Source organism: Oncorhynchus mykiss, chromosome 11 (genome assembly GCF_057628025.1).
Source record: "Oncorhynchus mykiss isolate SJ-2025 chromosome 11, ASM5762802v1, whole genome shotgun sequence".
In the NCBI taxonomy this organism is placed as follows: Eukaryota; Metazoa; Chordata; class Actinopteri; order Salmoniformes; family Salmonidae; genus Oncorhynchus; species Oncorhynchus mykiss.
This window is the reverse complement of record NC_143032.1, coordinates 87,214,038-87,233,253: the sequence shown is the minus strand read 5'-3', so window position 1 is coordinate 87,233,253 and position 19,216 is coordinate 87,214,038. Positions and strand designations below refer to the sequence as shown.

At 43.3% G+C, this 19,216-nt stretch overlaps 1 protein-coding gene across 3 annotated transcripts in view; it reads right to left on the bottom strand.

Annotated features, from left to right (window-relative positions):
* dapk1 (death associated protein kinase 1) overlaps positions 1-19,216 on the bottom strand; it is a 201,073-nt gene that overhangs the window by 25,352 nt on the left and 156,505 nt on the right. For all 3 annotated transcript variants that reach the window (XM_036936596.2, XM_036936598.2, XM_036936597.2), the window contains 3 exons: positions 19,067-19,165; positions 12,698-12,775; positions 6,822-7,038 (listed from right to left, as the gene is read on the bottom strand). In XM_036936596.2, the coding sequence (XP_036792491.1) occupies positions 6,822-7,038; positions 12,698-12,775; positions 19,067-19,165 (394 nt within the window). The remainder of the gene's footprint in view (positions 1-6,821; positions 7,039-12,697; positions 12,776-19,066; positions 19,166-19,216) is intronic.

Sequence of the window (19,216 nt, the reverse complement as noted above, 5' to 3'; positions counted from 1 at the left end):
AGATATACTACACTACACCACTGTCTAGGAATACTAAACTACATGACCATACTGTCTAGATATACTAAACTACAACACTGTCTAGATATACTACACTACACCACTGTCTAGATATACTACATTACATCACCATACTGTCTAGATATACTAAACTATACTACTGTCTAGATATACTAAACTACAACATTGTCTAGATATACTAAACTACACCACTGTCTAGATATACTACACTACACCACTGTCTAGATATACTACACTACTGTCTAGATATACTACACTACACCACTGTCTAGATATACTAAACTACACTACTGTCTCGATATACTAAACTACCATACTGTCTAGATATACTAAACTATACTACTGTCTAGATATACTAAACTACCATACTGTCTAGATATACTAAACTATACTACTGTCTAGATATACTAAACTATACTACTGTCAAGGAATACTAAACTACATGACCATACTGTCTAGATATACTAAAGTACACCACTGTCTAGATATACTAAACTACACTACTGTCTAGATATACTACATTACATGACCATACTGTCTAGATATACCTAACCTATACTACTGTCTAGATATACTAAACTACACCATTGTCTAGATATACTAAACTATACTACTGTCTAGGAATACCAAACTACACGACCATGATGTCTAGATATACTAAACTACACCGTCTAGATATACTAAACTACCATACTGTCTAGATATACTAAACTACACCACTGTCTAGATATACTACACTACACCACTGTCTAGATATACTACACTACACCACTGTCTAGATATACTACACTACACCACTGTCTAGAAATACTAAACTACATGACCATACTGTCTAGAAATACTAAACTACACCGTCTAGATATACTAAACTACCATACTGTCTAGATATACTAAACTACACCACTGTCTAGATATACTACACTACACCACTGTCTAGATATACTACACTACACCACTGTCTCGATATACTAAACTACACTACTGTCTTGATATACTAAACTACACCACTGTCTAGATATACTACACTACACCACTGTCTCGATATAGTAAACTACACTACTGTCTTGATATACTAAACTACCATACTGTCTAGATATACTACACTACACCACTGTCTAGATATACTAAACTACACCACTGTCTAGATATACTAAACTACACCACTGTCTAGATATACTACACTACACCACTGTCTAGATATACTACACTACACCACTGTCTCGATATACTACACTACACCACTGTCTAGATATACTACACTACACCACTGTCTAGATATACTAAACTACACCACTGTCTAGATATACTACACTACACCACTGTCTAGATATACTACACTACACCACTGTCTCGATATACTAAACTACCATACTGTCTAGATATACTACACTACACCACTGTCTAGATATACTACACTACACCACTGTCTAGATATACTACACTACACCACTGTCTAGATATACTACACTACACCACTGTCTCGATATACTAAACTACAATACTGTCTTGATATACTAAACTACCATACTGTCTAGATATACTAAATCATACTACTGTCTAGATATACTAAACTACACCACTGTCTAGATATACTAAACTACACCACTGTCTAGAAATACTAAACTACACCACTGTCTAGATATACTACACTACACCACTGTTTAGATATACTACACTACACCACTGTCTAGATATACTACACTACACCACTGTCTCGATATACTAAACTACACTACTTTCTCGATATACTAAACTACCATACTGTCTAGATATACTAAACTATACTACTGTCTAGATATACTAAACTACCATACTGTCTAGAAAAACTAAACTATACTACTGTCTAGATATACTAAACTATACTACAGTCTAGGAATACTAAACTACATGACCATACTGTCTAGATATACTAAAGTACACCACTGTCTAGATATACTACACCATTGTCTAGATATACTAAACTATTCTACTGTCTAGATATACTAAACTATTCTACTGTCTAGATATTCTAAACTATACCACTGTCTAGATATACTAAACTACACCACTGTCTAGATATACTAAACTACACCACTGTCTAGATATACTAAACTACACCACTGTCTAGATATACTATACTACACCACTGTCTAGATATACTACACTACACCACTGTCTAGATATACTACACTACACCACTGTCTAGATATACTACACTACAACACTGTCTAGATATACTACACTACACCACTGTCTAGATATACTAAACTATACTACTGTCTAGCAATACTAAACTACATGACCGTACTGTCTAGATATACTAAAGTACACTACTGTCTAGATATACTAAACTACACTACTGTCTAGATATACTAAACTACACTACTGTCTAGATATACTACATTACATGACCATACTCTCTAGATATACTAAACTATACTACTGTCTAGGAATACTAAACTACACGACCATACTGTCTAGATATACTAAACTACACCACTGTCTAGATATACTACACTACACCACTGTCTAGATATACTACACTACACCACTGTCTAGGAATACTAAACTACATGACCATACTGTCTAGATATACTAAACTACACCACTGTCTAGATATACTAAACTACACCACTGTCTAGATATACTATACTACACCACTGTCTAGATATACTACACTACACCACTGTCTAGATATACTACACTACACCACTGTCTAGATATACTACACTACAACACTGTCTAGATATACTACACTACACCACTGTCTAGATATACTAAACTATACTACTGTCTAGCAATACTAAACTACATGACCGTACTGTCTAGATATACTAAAGTACACTACTGTCTAGATATACTAAACTACACTACTGTCTAGATATACTAAACTACACTACTGTCTAGATATACTACATTACATGACCATACTCTCTAGATATACTAAACTATACTACTGTCTAGGAATACTAAACTACACGACCATACTGTCTAGATATACTAAACTACACCACTGTCTAGATATACTACACTACACCACTGTCTAGATATACTACACTACACCACTGTCTAGATATACTACACTACACCACTGTCTAGATATACTACACTACACCACTGTCTAGATATACTAAACTATGCTACTGTCTAGATATACTAAAATGCACCACTGTCTAGATATACTAAACTATACTACTGTCTAGATATACTAAAGTACACTACTGTCTAGATATACTACACTACACCACTGTCTAGATATACTAAACTATACTACTGTCTAGGAATACTAAACTACATGACCATACTGTCTAGATGTACTAAAGTACACTACTGTCTAGATATACTACACTACACCACTGTCTAGATATACTAAACTATGCTACTGTCTAGATATACTAAACTACACTACTGTCTAGATATACTAAACTACAATACTGTCTAGATATACTAAACTACACTACTGTCTAGATATACTACATTACATGACCATACTGTCTAGATATACTAAACTATACTACTGTCTAGATTTACTAAACTACACCATTGTCTAGATATACTAAACTATACTACTGTCTAGGAATACTAAACTACAAGACCATACTGTCTAGATATACCAAACATACACCGTCTAGATATACTAAGCTACACCGTCGTCTAGATATACTAAACTACACTACTGTCTAGATATACTAAACTATACTACTGTCTAGATATACGACACTATACTGATGTCTAGATATACTCAACTATAATACTGTCTAGATATATTATACTACTGTCTAGATATACTAAACTACACTACTGTCTAGATATACTAAACTATACTACTGTCTAGATATACTAAAATATACTACTGTCTACATATATTTAACTATACTACTGTCTAGATATACTACACCACTGTCTAGATATACCAAAATACACCACTGTCTAGATATACTAAAATACACCATTGTCTAGATATACTAAAATACACCACTGTCTAGATATACTGAACTACACTACTGTCTATAAATACTAAACTGAATGACTTTGGCTTCTCTCCCTTCCCGAGGACAAATACTTTCCTCTAGACACAGATTAAATATATGACAGATAGGAGTGGCTATAGTCAGCCACCATCCTCAGTAGCTTTCCATCTAAGTTGTCAATGCCAGGAGGTTTATCGTGAAATTCTTACAAGTCAATGTGCGGGGGTACAGGCTAGTTGAGGTCATTTGTACATGTAGGGTGAAGTGACTATACATAGATAATAAACAGTAGTACAGGTTAAAGGTGATTTGTACATGTAGGTAGGGGTGAAATGACTATGCATAGATAATAAACAGTAGTACAGGTTAAAGGTGATTTGTATATGTAGGTAGGGGTGAAATGACTATGCATAGATAATAAACAGCGAGCAGCAGCAGTGTAAAAACAAAGGGGGGGGGGGGGGGGGTTAATGTAATAGTCCGGTGGCCATTTGATTAGATGTTCAGCAGTCTAATGGCTTGGGGGTAGAAGCTGTTCAGGAGCCTTTTGGTCTTGGACTTGGCGCTCCGGTACTGCTTGCCGTGCGGTAGCAGAGAGAACAGTCTATGACTTGGGTGACTGGAGTCTCTGACAATTTTATGGCCTTTCCTCTGACTCTGCCAAGCAGGAAGCTTGGCCCCAGGGATGTACTGGACCATACGCACTTTGCTTGTTTGATGGTTTATCTGAGGGCATAGCGGGATTTCTTATAAGCGTCCAAATTAGTTTCCCACTCCTTGAAAGCGGCAGCTCTAACCTTTAGCTTGATGTGGATGTTGCCTGTAATCCACGGCTTCTGGTTGGGATATGTACGTATGGTCACTGTGGGGACGACGTCGTCAATGCACTTATTGATGAAGCTGATGACTGAGGTGGTGTACTCCTCAATGCCATTGGACGAATCCCGGAACATATTCCAGTCTGTGCTGACCAAACAGTCCTGTAGTGTAGCATTCACGTCATCTGACCACTTCCGTATTGAGTGAGTCACTGGTGCTTCCTGCTTTAGTTTTTGCTTCTAAGCAGGAATCAGGAGGATAGAATTATGGTCAGATTTGTCAAATGGAGGGCGGGGGAGAGCTTTGTACGCATCTCTGTGTGTGGAATAAAGGTGGTCTAGGATTTGTTTTCTCTGGTTGCACATGTGACATACTGGTAAAAAGTTGGTAAAACTGATTTAAGTGTGGCTGCATTAAAGTCCCCGGCCACTAGGATGGGTGGTGGTAAATAGACGGCTACGAATAACATAGATGTGAACTCTCTTGGTAGATAGTGTGGTCTACAGCTTATTATGAGGTACTCTACCTCAGGCGAGCAATACCTCGAAGCCTCCTTAATATTAGACATCGAGCAACAGCTGTTACTGACAAAAAGACAACCCCTACCCCTTGTCTTACCAGACGTAGCTGTTCTGTCCTGCCGATGGAAAACACAGCCAGCTTTTATCTTGAATGAATCTCATTATTCAGCCCCGACTCGGTGAAACATAAGCTATTACAGTTTTTTATTTATTTGTATTTATTTTATTTAACTAGGCAAGTCAGTTAAGAGCAAATTCTTATTTACAATGACAGCCAACCAAAGGGCAAAAGGCCTCCTGCAGGGATGAGGGCCTGGGATTAAAATAAAATAAACAATATACACTGCTCAACAAAGTAAAGGGAACACTAAAATAACACATCCTACATCTGAATGAATGAAATATTCTTATTAAATACTTGTTTCTTTACATAGTTGAATGTGCTGACAACAAAATCACACAAAAATTATCAATGGAAATCAAATTTATCCAACTGATGTAATGTCCTTAAAACAAGTCAAAATGAGGCTCAGTAGTGTGTGTGTGGCCTCCACGTGCCTGTATGACCTCCCTACAACGCCTGGGCATGCTCCTGATGAGGTGGCGGATGGTCTCCTGAGGGATCTCCTCCCAGACCTGGACTAAAGCATCCGTCAACTCCTGGACAGTCTGTGGTGCAATGTGGCGTTGGTGGATGGAGCGAGACATGATGTCCCAGATGTGCTCAATTGGATTCAGGTCTGGGGAACGGGTGGGCCAGTCCATAGCATCAATGTCTTCCTCTTGCAGGAACTGCTGACACACTCCAGCCACATGAGGTCTAGCATTGTCTTGCATTAGGAGGAACCCAGGGCCTGACTGTTTACTATACCACCATACTGTCTATACACTATACTGATTGTTTACTATACTACCATACTGTCTACACACTATACTGACTGTTTACTATACTACCGTACTGTCTATACTGACTGTTTACTATACTACCATACTATCTATACTGACTGTTTACTATACTACCATAATGTCTATACTGACTGTTTACTATACCACCATACTGTCTATACACTATACTGAATGTTTACTATACTACCATACTGTCTATACTGACTGTTTACTATACTACCATACTGTCTATACTGACTGTTTACTATACTACCATACTATCTATACTGACTGTTTACTATACTACCATACTATCTATACTGACTGTTTACTATACTACCATACTGTCTATACTGACTGTTTACTATACTACCATACTATCTATACTGACTGTTTACTATACTACCATACTGTCTACTGGCTGTTTTCCTGTCAAAGAAAGCCCTTGGCCAGAGACATGAACATCTTAATAATATGAACGCATTATGGTGAGTTGGGGTAGAGATAAGTAATAACTTATCTTGGGGCTTGATGTGTTGCTACGTGGCTACGGTTCATCCTCAGCCATTAAAACCAGTGTGTGCCTGTGTGTGCCTGTGTGTGCCTGTGTGTGTGTGAATCCTACCTGCAGCCTTGCCATCCATGGGTGAGTTGGGATGTCGTGGGGTGTTGTTGCCCCGTGGTCGTCTCCTCCTGAAGAAGCCCCTTAGGATGCCACACTTCAGACTCTCCAGGAGGGAGCTCTTCCCACAGCCACAGTGGCCCAGCAGCTTCAGCTTGACCCGAGGCTGGGGGGTGCTGGTGGGACGCAGAGCCTGGATGTAGCTGCCTTTATGGTTGTTCTGGAGAGGGGGACGGGGAACAATCAGATCATATAAAGAGAAATACTACTATAGACCTGAGGTAGCGGTGGAAACTTATGAACGGACACTTCCCTTCTGTCATATGCTGAGAAAGAGAAGGAGGGAGGGAGGGAGGGAAGGGAAGGAGGGAGGATGGGGGAGGGAGGGAGGGAGGGAGGGAAGGGAAGGGAAGGGAAGGGAAGGGAGGGAGGGAGGGAGGGAGGGAGGGAGGGAGGGAGGGAGGGAGGGAGGGAGGGAGGGAGGGAGGGAGGGAGGGAGGGAGGGAGGGAGGGAGGGAGGGAGGGAGGGAGGGAAGATGGGGAGGGAGAGAGGATGGGGGAGGAGGGAGGGAAGAGAAATACTACCACTATACACCTGAGGTAGCGGTGGAAACTTATGAACGGACACTTCCCTTCTGTCATATGCTGAGAAAGAGAAGGAAGGAGAGAGGAGGGGAAGGGAAGGTGGGAGGGAAGGGAAGGGAGGGAGGGAGGGAGGGAGGGAGGGAGGGAGGGAGGGAGGGAGGGAGGGAGGGAAGGAAGGAGGGAGGGAGGATGGAGGAGGGAGGGAGGGAAGATGGGGAGGGAGAGAGGATGGGGGAAGGAGGGAGGGAAGAGAAATACTACTATAGTCCTGAGGTAGCGGTGGAAACTTATGAACGGACACTTCCCTTCTGTCATATGCTGAGAAAGAGAAGGAGGGAGAGAGGAAGGGAAGGGAAGGGAAGGAGGGAGGGAGGGAGGATGGGGGAGGGAAGATGGGAAGGAGGGAAGATTGGAAGGGAGGGAGGGAGGGAGGGAGGGAGGGAGGGAGGGAGGGAGGGAGGGAGGGAGGGAAGGAAGGAAGGAAGGAAGGAAGGAAGGAAGGAAGGATGGGAGAGGGAAGGGAGGGAGGGAGGGAGGATGGGTGAGGGAAGATGGGAAGGAAGGGAGGATGGGGAAGGGAGGGAGGGAGGGAGGATGGGGGAGGGAAGGAGGGAAGATGGGAAGGGAGGGAGGGAGGTAGGATGGGAAGGAAGGGAGGGAGGGAGGGAGGATGGGGGAGGGAAGAAGGGAAGGGAGGGAGGGAGGGAGGGAGGGAGGGAGGGAGGGAGGGAGGGAGGGAGGGAGGGAGGGAGGGAGGGAGGGAGGGAGGGAGGGAGGGAGGGAGGGAAGGGAGGGAGGGAGGGTGGGAAGGAAGGGAGGGTGGGAGGGAGGGAGGGAGGATGGGGGAGGGAAGGAGGGAAGATGGGGGAGGGAAGGAGGGAAGATGGGAAGGGAGGGAGGATGGAAGGAGGAAGATGGGAAGGGAGGGAGGCAGGGAGGGAAGAGAGGGAGGGAGGGAAAATGGGAAGGAGGGAAGATGGGAAGGAAGGGAGGGAGGGAGGGAGGGAGGGAGGGAGGGAGGATGGGGGAGGGAAGGAGGCAAGATGGAAAGGGAGGGAGGATGGGGGAGGGAAGGAGGGAAGATGGGAAGGGAGGGAGGGAAGATAGGAAGGGAGGGAGGGAGGGAAGATGGGAGGGAGGGAGGGAGGATGGGGGAGGGAAGGGAGGGAGGGGGGGAGGATGGGGGAGGGAAGATGAGAAGGGAGGGAGGATGGGGGAGGGAGGGAGGGTGGGAGGGAAGGAAGAAGGAAGGAAGGAAGGAAGGAAGGAAGGAAGAAGGAAGGAAGGAAGGAAATATGAAGGGAGGGAGGGAAAAAATGAGAAGATGGATGGGAGGGAGGGAGGGAGGGAGGGTGGGTGGGAGTGGGGGATGGGCATCTCATGCGCGCGCAGGGGCCGCGCCGGGGAACACGGGGGGGGGGGGGGGAGTGTGTGGGGGGATAGCTATCGAGAACGACAAGACAGCCAGAACGACAGAAAGCCAAGACAAGACACAGCACGGAAATGGGACGCAGCAACTGACAGACAGAACAGACAACGAAGGGCCGGCACCATGCCAGAACAGAAGGCACAATGGGACACGGCCAGATGGACAAGTCCAAATGAAGCAACGCAAGGCATCACACGCAGCAAAGACAGAACAGCAAAGGCCCGACGCAGGAAGGCCAGGCCGGCAAGCCGACGGAACAGGACCCGGGCAAGGGGAAGGAGGGAAGATGGGAAGGGAGGGAGGCAGGGAGGGAAGATGGGAAGGAAGGGAGGGAGGGAGGATGGGGGAGGGAAGGAGGGAAGATGGGGAAGGGAGGGAGGACGGGGGAGGGAAGGAGGGAAGATGGGAAGGGAGGGAGGCAGGGAGGGAAGATGGGAAGGAGGGAAGATGGGAACGAAGGGAGGGAGGGAGGATGGGGGAGGGAAGATGGGAAGGGAGGGAGGATGGGGGAGGGAAGGAGGGAAGATGGGAAGGGAGGGAGGGAAGATAGGAAGGGAGGGAGGGAGGGAAGATGGGAAGGAGGGAAGATGGGAAGGAAGGGAGGGAGGGAGGATGGGGGAGGGAAGGAGGGAAGATGGGAAGGGAAAGGGGATGGGGGAGGGAAGGAGGGAAGATGGGAAGGGAGGGAGGCAGGGAGGGAAGATGGGAAGGAGGGAAGATGGGAAGGAAGGGAGGGAGGGAGGATGGGGGAGGGAAGGAGGGAAGATGGGAAGGGAGGGAGGATGGGGAGGGAAGGAGGGAAGAAGGGAAGGGAGGGAGGGAAGATAGGAAGGGAGGGAGGGAGGAAAGATGGGAAGGAAGGGAGGGAGGGAGGATAGGGGAGGGAAGGGAGGGAGGGAGGATGGGGGAGGGAAGATGGGAAGGGAGGGAGGATGGGGGAGGGAGGGAGGGAGGGAGGGAGGGAAGGAAGGAAGGGAGGGAGGGAGGGAAGATGGGAAGGGAGGGAGGATGGGGGAGGGAATGAGGGAAGATGGGAAGGGAGGGAGGGAGGATGGGAAGGAAGGGAGGGAGGGAGGGAGGATGGGGGAGGGAAGATGGGAAGGGAGGGAGGATGGGGGAGGGAGGGAGGGAGGGTGGGATGGAGGGAGGGAGGAAAGGAAGGAAGGAAGGAAGGAAGGAAGGAAGGGAGGGAGGGAGGGAGGGAGGGAGGGAGGGAGGGAGGATGGGAAGGAAGGGAGGGAGGGAGGGAGGGAGGATGGGAAGGAAGGGAGGGAGGGAGAAAAGGAGGGAAGATGGGGGAGGGAAGGAGGGAAGATGGGAAGGGAGGGAGGATGGGGGAGGGAAGGAGGGAAGATGGGAAGGGAGGGAGGCAGGGAGGGAAGATGGGAAGGAGGGAAGATGGGAAGGAAGGGAGGGAGGGAGGATGGGGGAGGGAAGGAGGGAAGATGGGAAGGGAGGGAGGATGGGGAGGGAAGGAGGGAAGATGGGAAGGGAGGGAGGCAGGGAGGGAAGATGGGAAGGAGGGAAGATGGGAAGGAAGGGAGGGAGGGAGGATGGGGGAGGGAAGGAGGGAAGATGGGAAGGGAGGGAGGATGGGGGAGGGAAGGAGGGAGGGAGGATGGGGGAGGGAAGGAGGGAAGATGGGAAGGGAGGGAGGATGGGGGAGGGAAGGAGGGAAGATGGGAAGGGAGGGAGGGTGCATTTAACTAGTCAAATGGATGAGGTGAGTTTCTCTACAATGTAAAGCACTTTCAGAGATGCTAAATAATACAACAGCGGTTCATTACAATTCATATATTTTGTACCATATCATTATTATATGGACCAATAACAAAAGCACGTTCCTTCCTCTCCGGCAACTGAGTTAGGACGCCTGTATTTTGGGTGTATTGATACACCATCCAAAGTGTAATTAATATCTTCACCATGCTATTCAATGTCGGGTAAAAATGCAATCTACCAATTGGTGCCCTTCTTTGTGAGGCATTGGAAAACCACTCTGGTCTTTGTGGTTGAATCTGTGTTCAAAATAATTGTACAGTTGAAGTCGGAAGTTTACATACACTGGAGTCATTAAAACTAGTTTACATACACTCAGGTTGGAGTCATTAAAACTAGTTTACATACCCTTAGGTTGGAGTCATTAAAACTAGTTTACATACCCTTAGGTTGGAGTCATTAAAACTAGTTTACATACCCTTAGGTTGGAGTCATTAAAACTAGTTTACATACACTCAGGTTGGAGTCATTAAAACTAGTTTTTCAATCACTCCACAAATTTCTTGTTAAACTATAGTTTTGGCAAGTCGGTTAGGACATTTTAAATTTTTCCAAAAATTGTTTACAGACAGATTATTTCACAAATTATTGTGGAAAGCTTGTGGAAGGCTACCCGAAACATTTGACCCAAGTTAAACAATTTAAAAGGGCAATGCTACCAAATACTAATTGAGTGTATGTAAACTTCTGACCCACTGGGAATGTGATGAAAGAAATGAAAGCTGAAATAAATCATTCTCTCTACTATTATTCTGACATTTCACATTCTTAAAATAAAGTCTAACTGACCTAAAACAGGGAATTTTTACTAGGCTTAAATGACAGGAATTGTGAAAAACTGAGTTTAAATGTATTTGGCTAAGGTGTATGTAAACTTCTGACTTCAACTGTATGTGTGGGGTACAGAGATGAGGGAGTCATTCAGAAACCATGTTAAACACTATTATTGGACACACAAGTGAGTCCATGCAACTTATTATGTGACTTGTTAAGCACATTATTACTCCTGAACTGATTTAGACTTTTAGACATAACAAATGGGTTGAATACTGACTGAAGACATTTCAGCTTTTCATTTTTTATTCATTTGTAAAAATGTGAACTTTGACATTATGGGGTATTGTGTGTAGAGTGTTGGGCCAGATCAAATCCCCGAGCTGACAAGTTAAAAATCTGTCGTTCTGCTCCTGAACAGGCAGTTAACCCACTGTTCCTAGGCCAGTTAACCCACTGTTCCTAGACCAGTTAACCCACTGTTCCTAGGCCAGTTAACCCACTGTTCCTAGACCAGTTAACCCACTGTTCCTAGACCAGTTAACCCACTGTTCCTAGACCAGTTAACCCACTGTTCCTAGACCAGTTAACCCACTGTTCCTAGGCCAGTTAACCCACTGTTCCTAGGCCAGTTAACCCACTGTTCCTAGGCCAGTTAACCCACTGTTCCTAGACCAGTTAACCCACTGTTCCTAGGCCAGTTAACCCACTGTTCCTAGGCCAGTTAACCCACTGTTCCTAGGCCAGTTAACCCACTGTTCCTAGGCCAGTTAACCCACTGTTCCTAGGCCAGTTAACCCACTGTTCCTAGGCCAGTTAACCCACTGTTCCTAGGCCAGTTAACCCACTGTTCCTAGGCCAGTTAACCCACTGTTCCTAGGCCAGTTAACCCACTGTTCCTAGGCCAGTTAACCCACTGTTCCTAGGCCAGTTAACCCACTGTTCCTAGGCCAGTTAACCCACTGTTCCTAGGCCAGTTAACCCACTGTTCCTAGGCCAGTTAACCCACTGTTCCTAGACCAGTTAACCCACTGTTCCTAGGCCAGTTAACCCACTGTTCCTAGACCAGTTAACCCACTGTTCCTAGGCCAGTTAACCCACTGTTCATAGGCCAGTTAACCCACTGTTCCTAGACCAGTTAACCCACTGTTCCTAGACCAGTTAACCCACTGTTCATAGGCCAGTTAACCCACTGTTCCTAGGCCGTCATTGAAAATAAGAATTTGTTCTTAACTGACTTGCCTGGTTAAATAAACAAATAATTTAAAAGAATCTATGTAATGTGGAGGACCACAGAGATGTGTGGTAGTACCTTCTTCAGTTTAACCAGCAACACAGCAACATGCTCCTGCTGCTCCTGCACTGCCAAATCTTCTGCTGTTTTACCATCCTGAGGGAGAGAGAGGGAGGTAGAGGGAGAGAGTGAGAAAAACACTCAATGCTGTATAGTAGGGATGTAACTGTACAGTAGGGATGTAACTGTACAGTAGGGATGTAACTGAACAGTAGGGAGGTAGAGGGAGAGAGTGAGAAAAACACTCAATGCTGTATAGTAGGGATGTAACTGTACAGTAGGGATGTAACTGTACAGTAGGGATGTAACTGAACAGTAGGGATGTCACAGTATAGTAGGGATGTAACTGTATAGTAGGGATGTAACTGTATAGTAGGGATGTAACTGTATAGTAGGGATGTAACTGTATAGTAGGGATGTAACTGTACATATGTAACTGTATAGTAGGGATGTAACTGTACAGTAGGGATGTAACTGTATAGTAGGGATGTAACTGTATAGTAGGGATGTAACTGTATAGTAGGGATGTAACTGTATAGTAGGGATGTAACTGTATAGTAGGGATGTAACTGTATAGTAGGGATGTAACTGTATAGTAAGGATGTAACTGTACAGATGTAACTGTATAGTAGGGATGTAACTGTACACTAGGGATGTAACTGTATAGTAGGGATGTAACTGTATAGTAGGGATGTAACTGTATAGTAGGGATGTAACTGTACAGTAGGGATGTGACTGTATAGTAGGGATGTAACTGTACAGTAGGGATGTAACTGTATAGTAGGGATGTAACTGTACAGTAGGGATGTAACTGAACAGTAGGGATGTCACAGTACAGTAGGGATGTAACTGTACAGTAGGGATGTAACTGTATAGTAGGGATGTAACTGTATAGTAGGGATGTAACTGTATAGTAGGGATGTAACTGTACAGATGTAACTGTATAGTAGGGATGTAACTGTATAGTAGGGATGTAACTGTACAGTAGGGATGTAACTGTATAGTAGGGATGTAACTGTACAGTAGGGATGTAACTGTACATATGTAACTGTATAGATGTAACTGTATAGTAGGGATGTAACTGTACAGTAGGGATGTAACTGTACAGTAGGGATGTAACTGTATAGTAGGGATGTAACTGTACAGGTGTAACTGTATAGTAGGGATGTAACTGTATAGTAGGGATGTAACTGTACAGTAGGGATGCAACTGTACAGAAGGGATGTAACTGTATAGATGTAACTGTATAGTAGGGATGTAACTGTATAGTAGGGATGTAACTGTATAGTAGGGATGTAACTGTACAGTAGGGATGTAACTGTACAGTAGGGATGTAACTTTATAGATGTAACTGTATAGTAGGGATGTAACTGTATAGTTGGGATGTAACTGTACAGATGTAACTGTATAGTAGGGATGTAACTGTACAGTAGGGATGAAACTGTATAGTAGGGATGTAATTGTATAATTGCGATGTAACTGTATAGTAGGGATGTAACTGTTCAGTAGGGATGTAACTGTATAGTAGGGATATAACTGTACAGATGTAACTGTATAGTAGGGATGTAACTGTACAGTAGGGATGTAACTGTATAGTAGGGATGTAACTTTATAGTAGGGATGTAACTGTATAGTAGGGATGTAACTGTACAGATGTAACTGTATAGTAGGGATGTAGCTGTACAGTAGGGATGTAACTGTATAGTAGGGATGTAACTGTACACTAGGGATGTAACTGTATAGTAGGGATGTAACTGTATAGTAGGGATGTAACTGTATAGTAGGGATGTAACTGTACATATGTAACTGTATAGTAGGGATTTAACTGTACAGTAGGGATGTAACTGTATAGTAAGGATGTAACTGTACAGATGTAACTGTATAGTAGGGATGTAACTGTACACTAGGGATGTAACTGTATAGCAGGGATGTAACTGTACAGTAGGGATGTAACTGTATAGTAGGGATGTAACTGTACAGATGTAACTGTATAGTAGGGATGTAACTGTATAGTAGGGATGTAACTGTACAGTAGGGATGTAACTGTATAGTAGGGATGTAACTGTACAGTAGGGATGTAACTGTACAGTAGGGATGTAACTGTATAGTAGGGATGTAACTGTATAGTAAGGATGTAACTGTACAGATGTAACTGTATAGTAGGGATGTAACTGTACACTAGGGATGTAACTGTATAGTAGGGATGTAACTGTATAGTAGGGATGTAACTGTATAGTAGGGATGTAACTGTACAGATGTAACTGTATAGTAGGGATGTAACTGTACAGTAGGGATGTAACTGTACAGTAGGGATGTAACTGTACAGAAGGGATGTAACTGTATAGATGTAACTGTATAGTAGGGATGTAACTGTATAGTAGGGATGTAACTGTATAGTAGGGATGTAACTGTATAGTAGGGATGTAACTGTATAGTAGGGATGTAACCGTATAGTAGGGATGTAACTGTATAGTAGGGATGTAACTGTATAGTAAGGATGTAACTGTACAGATGTAACTGTATAGTAGGGATGTAACTGTACACTAGGGATGTAACTGTATAGTAGGGATGTAACTGTATAGTAGGGATGTAACTGTATAGTAGGGATGTAACTGTACAGATGTAACTGTATAGTAGGGATGTAACTGTACACTAGGGATGTAACTGTACAGATGTAACTGTATAGTAGGGATGTAACTGTATAGTAGGGATGTAACGGTACAGATGTAACTGTATAGTAGGGATGTAACTGTATAGTAGGGATGTAACTGTACAGATGTAACTGTATAGTAGGGATGTAACTGTATAGTAGGGATGTAACTGTATAGTAGGGATGTAACTGTACAGATGTAACTGTATAGTAGGGATGTAACTGTATAGTAGGGATGTAACTGTATAGTAGGGATGTAACTGTACAGATGTAACTGTATAGTAGGGATGTAACTGTATAGTAGGGATGTAACTGTACAGTAGGGATGTAACTGTACACTAGGGATGTAACTGTATAGTAGGGATGTAACTGTATAGTAGGGATGTAACTGTATAGTAGGGATGTAACTGTACAGTAGGGATGTAACTGTATAGTAGGGATGTAACTGTATAGTAGGGATGTAACTGTACAGATGTAACTGTATAGTATGGATGTAACTGTATAGTAGGGATGTAACTGTATAGTAGGGATGTAACTGTACAGATGTAACTGTATAGTAGGGATGTAACTGTACATTAGGGATGTAACTGTACAGATGTAACTGTATAGTAGGGATGTAACTGTATAGTAGGGATGTAACTGTATAGTAGGGATGTAACTGTACAGATGTAACTGTATAGTAGGGATGTAACTGTATAGTAGGGATGTAACTGTATAGTAGGGATGTAACTGTACAGATGTAACTGTATAGTAGGGATGTAACTGTATAGTAGGGATGTAACTGTATAGTAGGGATGTAACTGTACACTAGGGATGTAACTGTTTAGTAGGGATGTAACTGTATAGTAGGGATGTAACTGTATAGTAGGGATGTAACTGTACAGATGTAACTGTATAGTAGGGATGTAACTGTATAGTAGGGATGTAACTGTACAGTAGGGATGTAACTGTATAGTAGGGATGTAACTGTACAGATGTAACTGTATAGTAGGGATGTAACTGTATAGTAGGGATGTAACTGTATAGTAGGGATGTAACTGTACAGATGTAACTGTATAGTAGGGATGTAACTGTACACTAGGGATGTAACTGTACAGATGTAACTGTATAGTAGGGATGTAACTGTATAGTAGGGATGTAACGGTATAGTAGGGATGTAACTGTAGAGATGTAACTGTATAGTAGGGATGTAACTGTATAGTAGGGATGCAACTGTATAGTAGGGATGTAACTGTATAGTAGGGATGTAACTGTATAGTAGGGATGTAACTGTACAGATGTAACTTTATAGTAGGGATGTAACTGTACACTAGGGATGTAACTGTATAGTAGGGATGTAACTGTACAGATGTAACTGTACAGTAGGGATGTAACTGTACAGTAGGGATGTAACTGTATAGTAGGGATGTAACTGTATAGTAGGGATGTAACTGTACAGATGTAACTGTATAGTAGGGATGTAACTGTATAGTAGGGATGTAACTGTACAGATGTAACTGTATAGTAGGGATGTAACTGTATAGTAGGGATGTAACTGTATAGTAGGGATGTAACTGTACAGATGTAACTGTATAGTACGGATGTAACTGTACACTAGGGATGTAACTGTACAGATGTAACTGTATAGTAGGGATGTAACTGTATAGTAGTGATGTAACTGTATAGTAGGGATGTAACTGTACAGATGTAACTGTATAGTAGGGATGTAACTGTATAGTAGGGATGCAACTGTATAGTAGGGATGTAACTGTACAGATGTAACTGTATAGTAGGGATGTAACTGTATAGTAGGGATGTAACTGTACAGATGTAACTGTACAGTAGGGATGAGATCCAGATCAGCACACTAGTTTCCATTTTAGTTTTTGATTTGAGACTCTGTGAAAGGTGCTGTATGAATGTAATGTTGAATTCCACAGAGATATGTGTTGGTACCTTCAGTTGTCCCAGAAACACAGCCTCATGAAGTGCTTAAAGAAAGGTGTGGTATCAAGGTCAATATAAACTTGGTGGTTCGAGCCCTGCGTTGCGTCGTGCCTAATAACAGCAGTGATACAGTGCCTTGCGAAAGTATTCGGCCCCCTTGAACTTTGCGACCTTTTGCCACATTTCAGGCTTCAAACATAAAGATATAAAACTGTATTTTTTTGTGAAGAATTAACAACAAGTGGGACACAATCATGAAGTGGAACGACATTTATTGGATATTTCAAACTTTGTTAACAAATCAAAAACTGAAAAATTGGGCGTGCAAAATTATTCAGCCCCTTTACTTTCAGTGCAGCAAACTCTCTCCAGAAGTTCAGTGAGGATCTCTGAATGATCCAATGTTGACCTAAATGACTAATGATGATAAATACAATCCACCTGTGTGTAATCAAGTCTCCGTATAAATGCACCTGCACTGTGACAGTCTCAAAGGTCCGTTAAAAGCGCAGAAAGCATCATGAAGAACAAGGAACACACCAGGCAGGTCCGAGATACTGTTGTGAAGAAGTTTAAAGCCGGATTTGGATACAAAAAGATTTCCCAAGCTTTAAACATCCCAAGGAGCACTGTGCAAGCGATAATATTGAAATGGAAGGAGTATCAGACCACTGCAAATCTACCAAGACCTGGCCGTCCCTCTAAACTTTCAGCTCATACAAGGAGAAGACTGATCAGAGATGCAGCCAAGAGGCCCATGATCACTCTGGATGAACTGCAGAGATCTACAGCTGAGGTGGGAGACTCTGTCCATAGGACAACAATCAGTCGTATATTGCACAAATCTGGCCTTTATGGAAGAGTGGCAAGAAGAAAGCCATTTCTTAAAGATATCCATAAAAAGTGTTGTTTAAAGTTTGCCACAAGCCACCTGGGAGACACACCAAACATGTGGAAGAAGGTGCTCTGGTCAGATGAAACCAAAATTGAACTTTTTGGCAACAATGCAAAACGTTATGTTTGGCGTAAAAGCAACACAGCTCATCACCCTGAACACACCATCCCCACTGTCAAACATGGTGGTGGCAGCATCATGGTTTGGGCCTGCTTTTCTTCAGCAGGGACAGGGAAGATGGTTAAAATTGATGGGAAGATGGATGGAGCCAAATACAGGACCATTCTGGAAGAAAACCTGATGGAGTCTGCAAAAGACCTGAGACTGGGACGGAGATTTGTCTTCCAACAAGACAATGATCCAAAACATAAAGCAAAATCTACAATGGAATGGTTCAAAAATAAACATATCCAGGTGTTAGAATGGCCAAGTCAAAGTCCAGACCTGAATCCAATCGAGAATCTGTGGAAAGAACTGAAAACTGCTGTTCACAAATGCTCTCCATCCAACCTCACTGAGCTCGAGCTGTTTTGCAAGGAGGAATGGGAAAAAAATTCAGTCTCTCGATGTGCAAAACTGATAGAGACATACCCCAAGCGACTTACAGCTGTAATCACAGCAAAAGGTGGCGCTACAAAGTATTAACTTAAGGGGGCTGAATAATTTTGCACGCCCAATTTTTCAGTTTTTGATTTGTTAAAAAAGTTTGAAATATCCAATAAATGTCGTTCCACTTCATGATTGTGTCCCACTTGTTGTTGATTCTTCACAAAAAAATACAGTTTTATATCTTTATGTTTGAAGCCTGAAATGTGGCAAAAGGTCGCAAAGTTCAAGGGGGCCGAATACTTTCGCAAGGCACTGTATATTGGCCGTATGCCACACCCCCCCGGGCCTTATTGCTTAAATATCTTACATTGGTGACGACGTCTGTATTGGCCCCAGCTACACACAGGTGTCTGACTACCTCTAGAAGACCGTTGATAGCTGCCATGTGGAGAGGTGTCCTGCCATACTGGAGAGAGACAGAGGTTAGAGGTCATCAGAGCGTTACGTTGGTACAGTT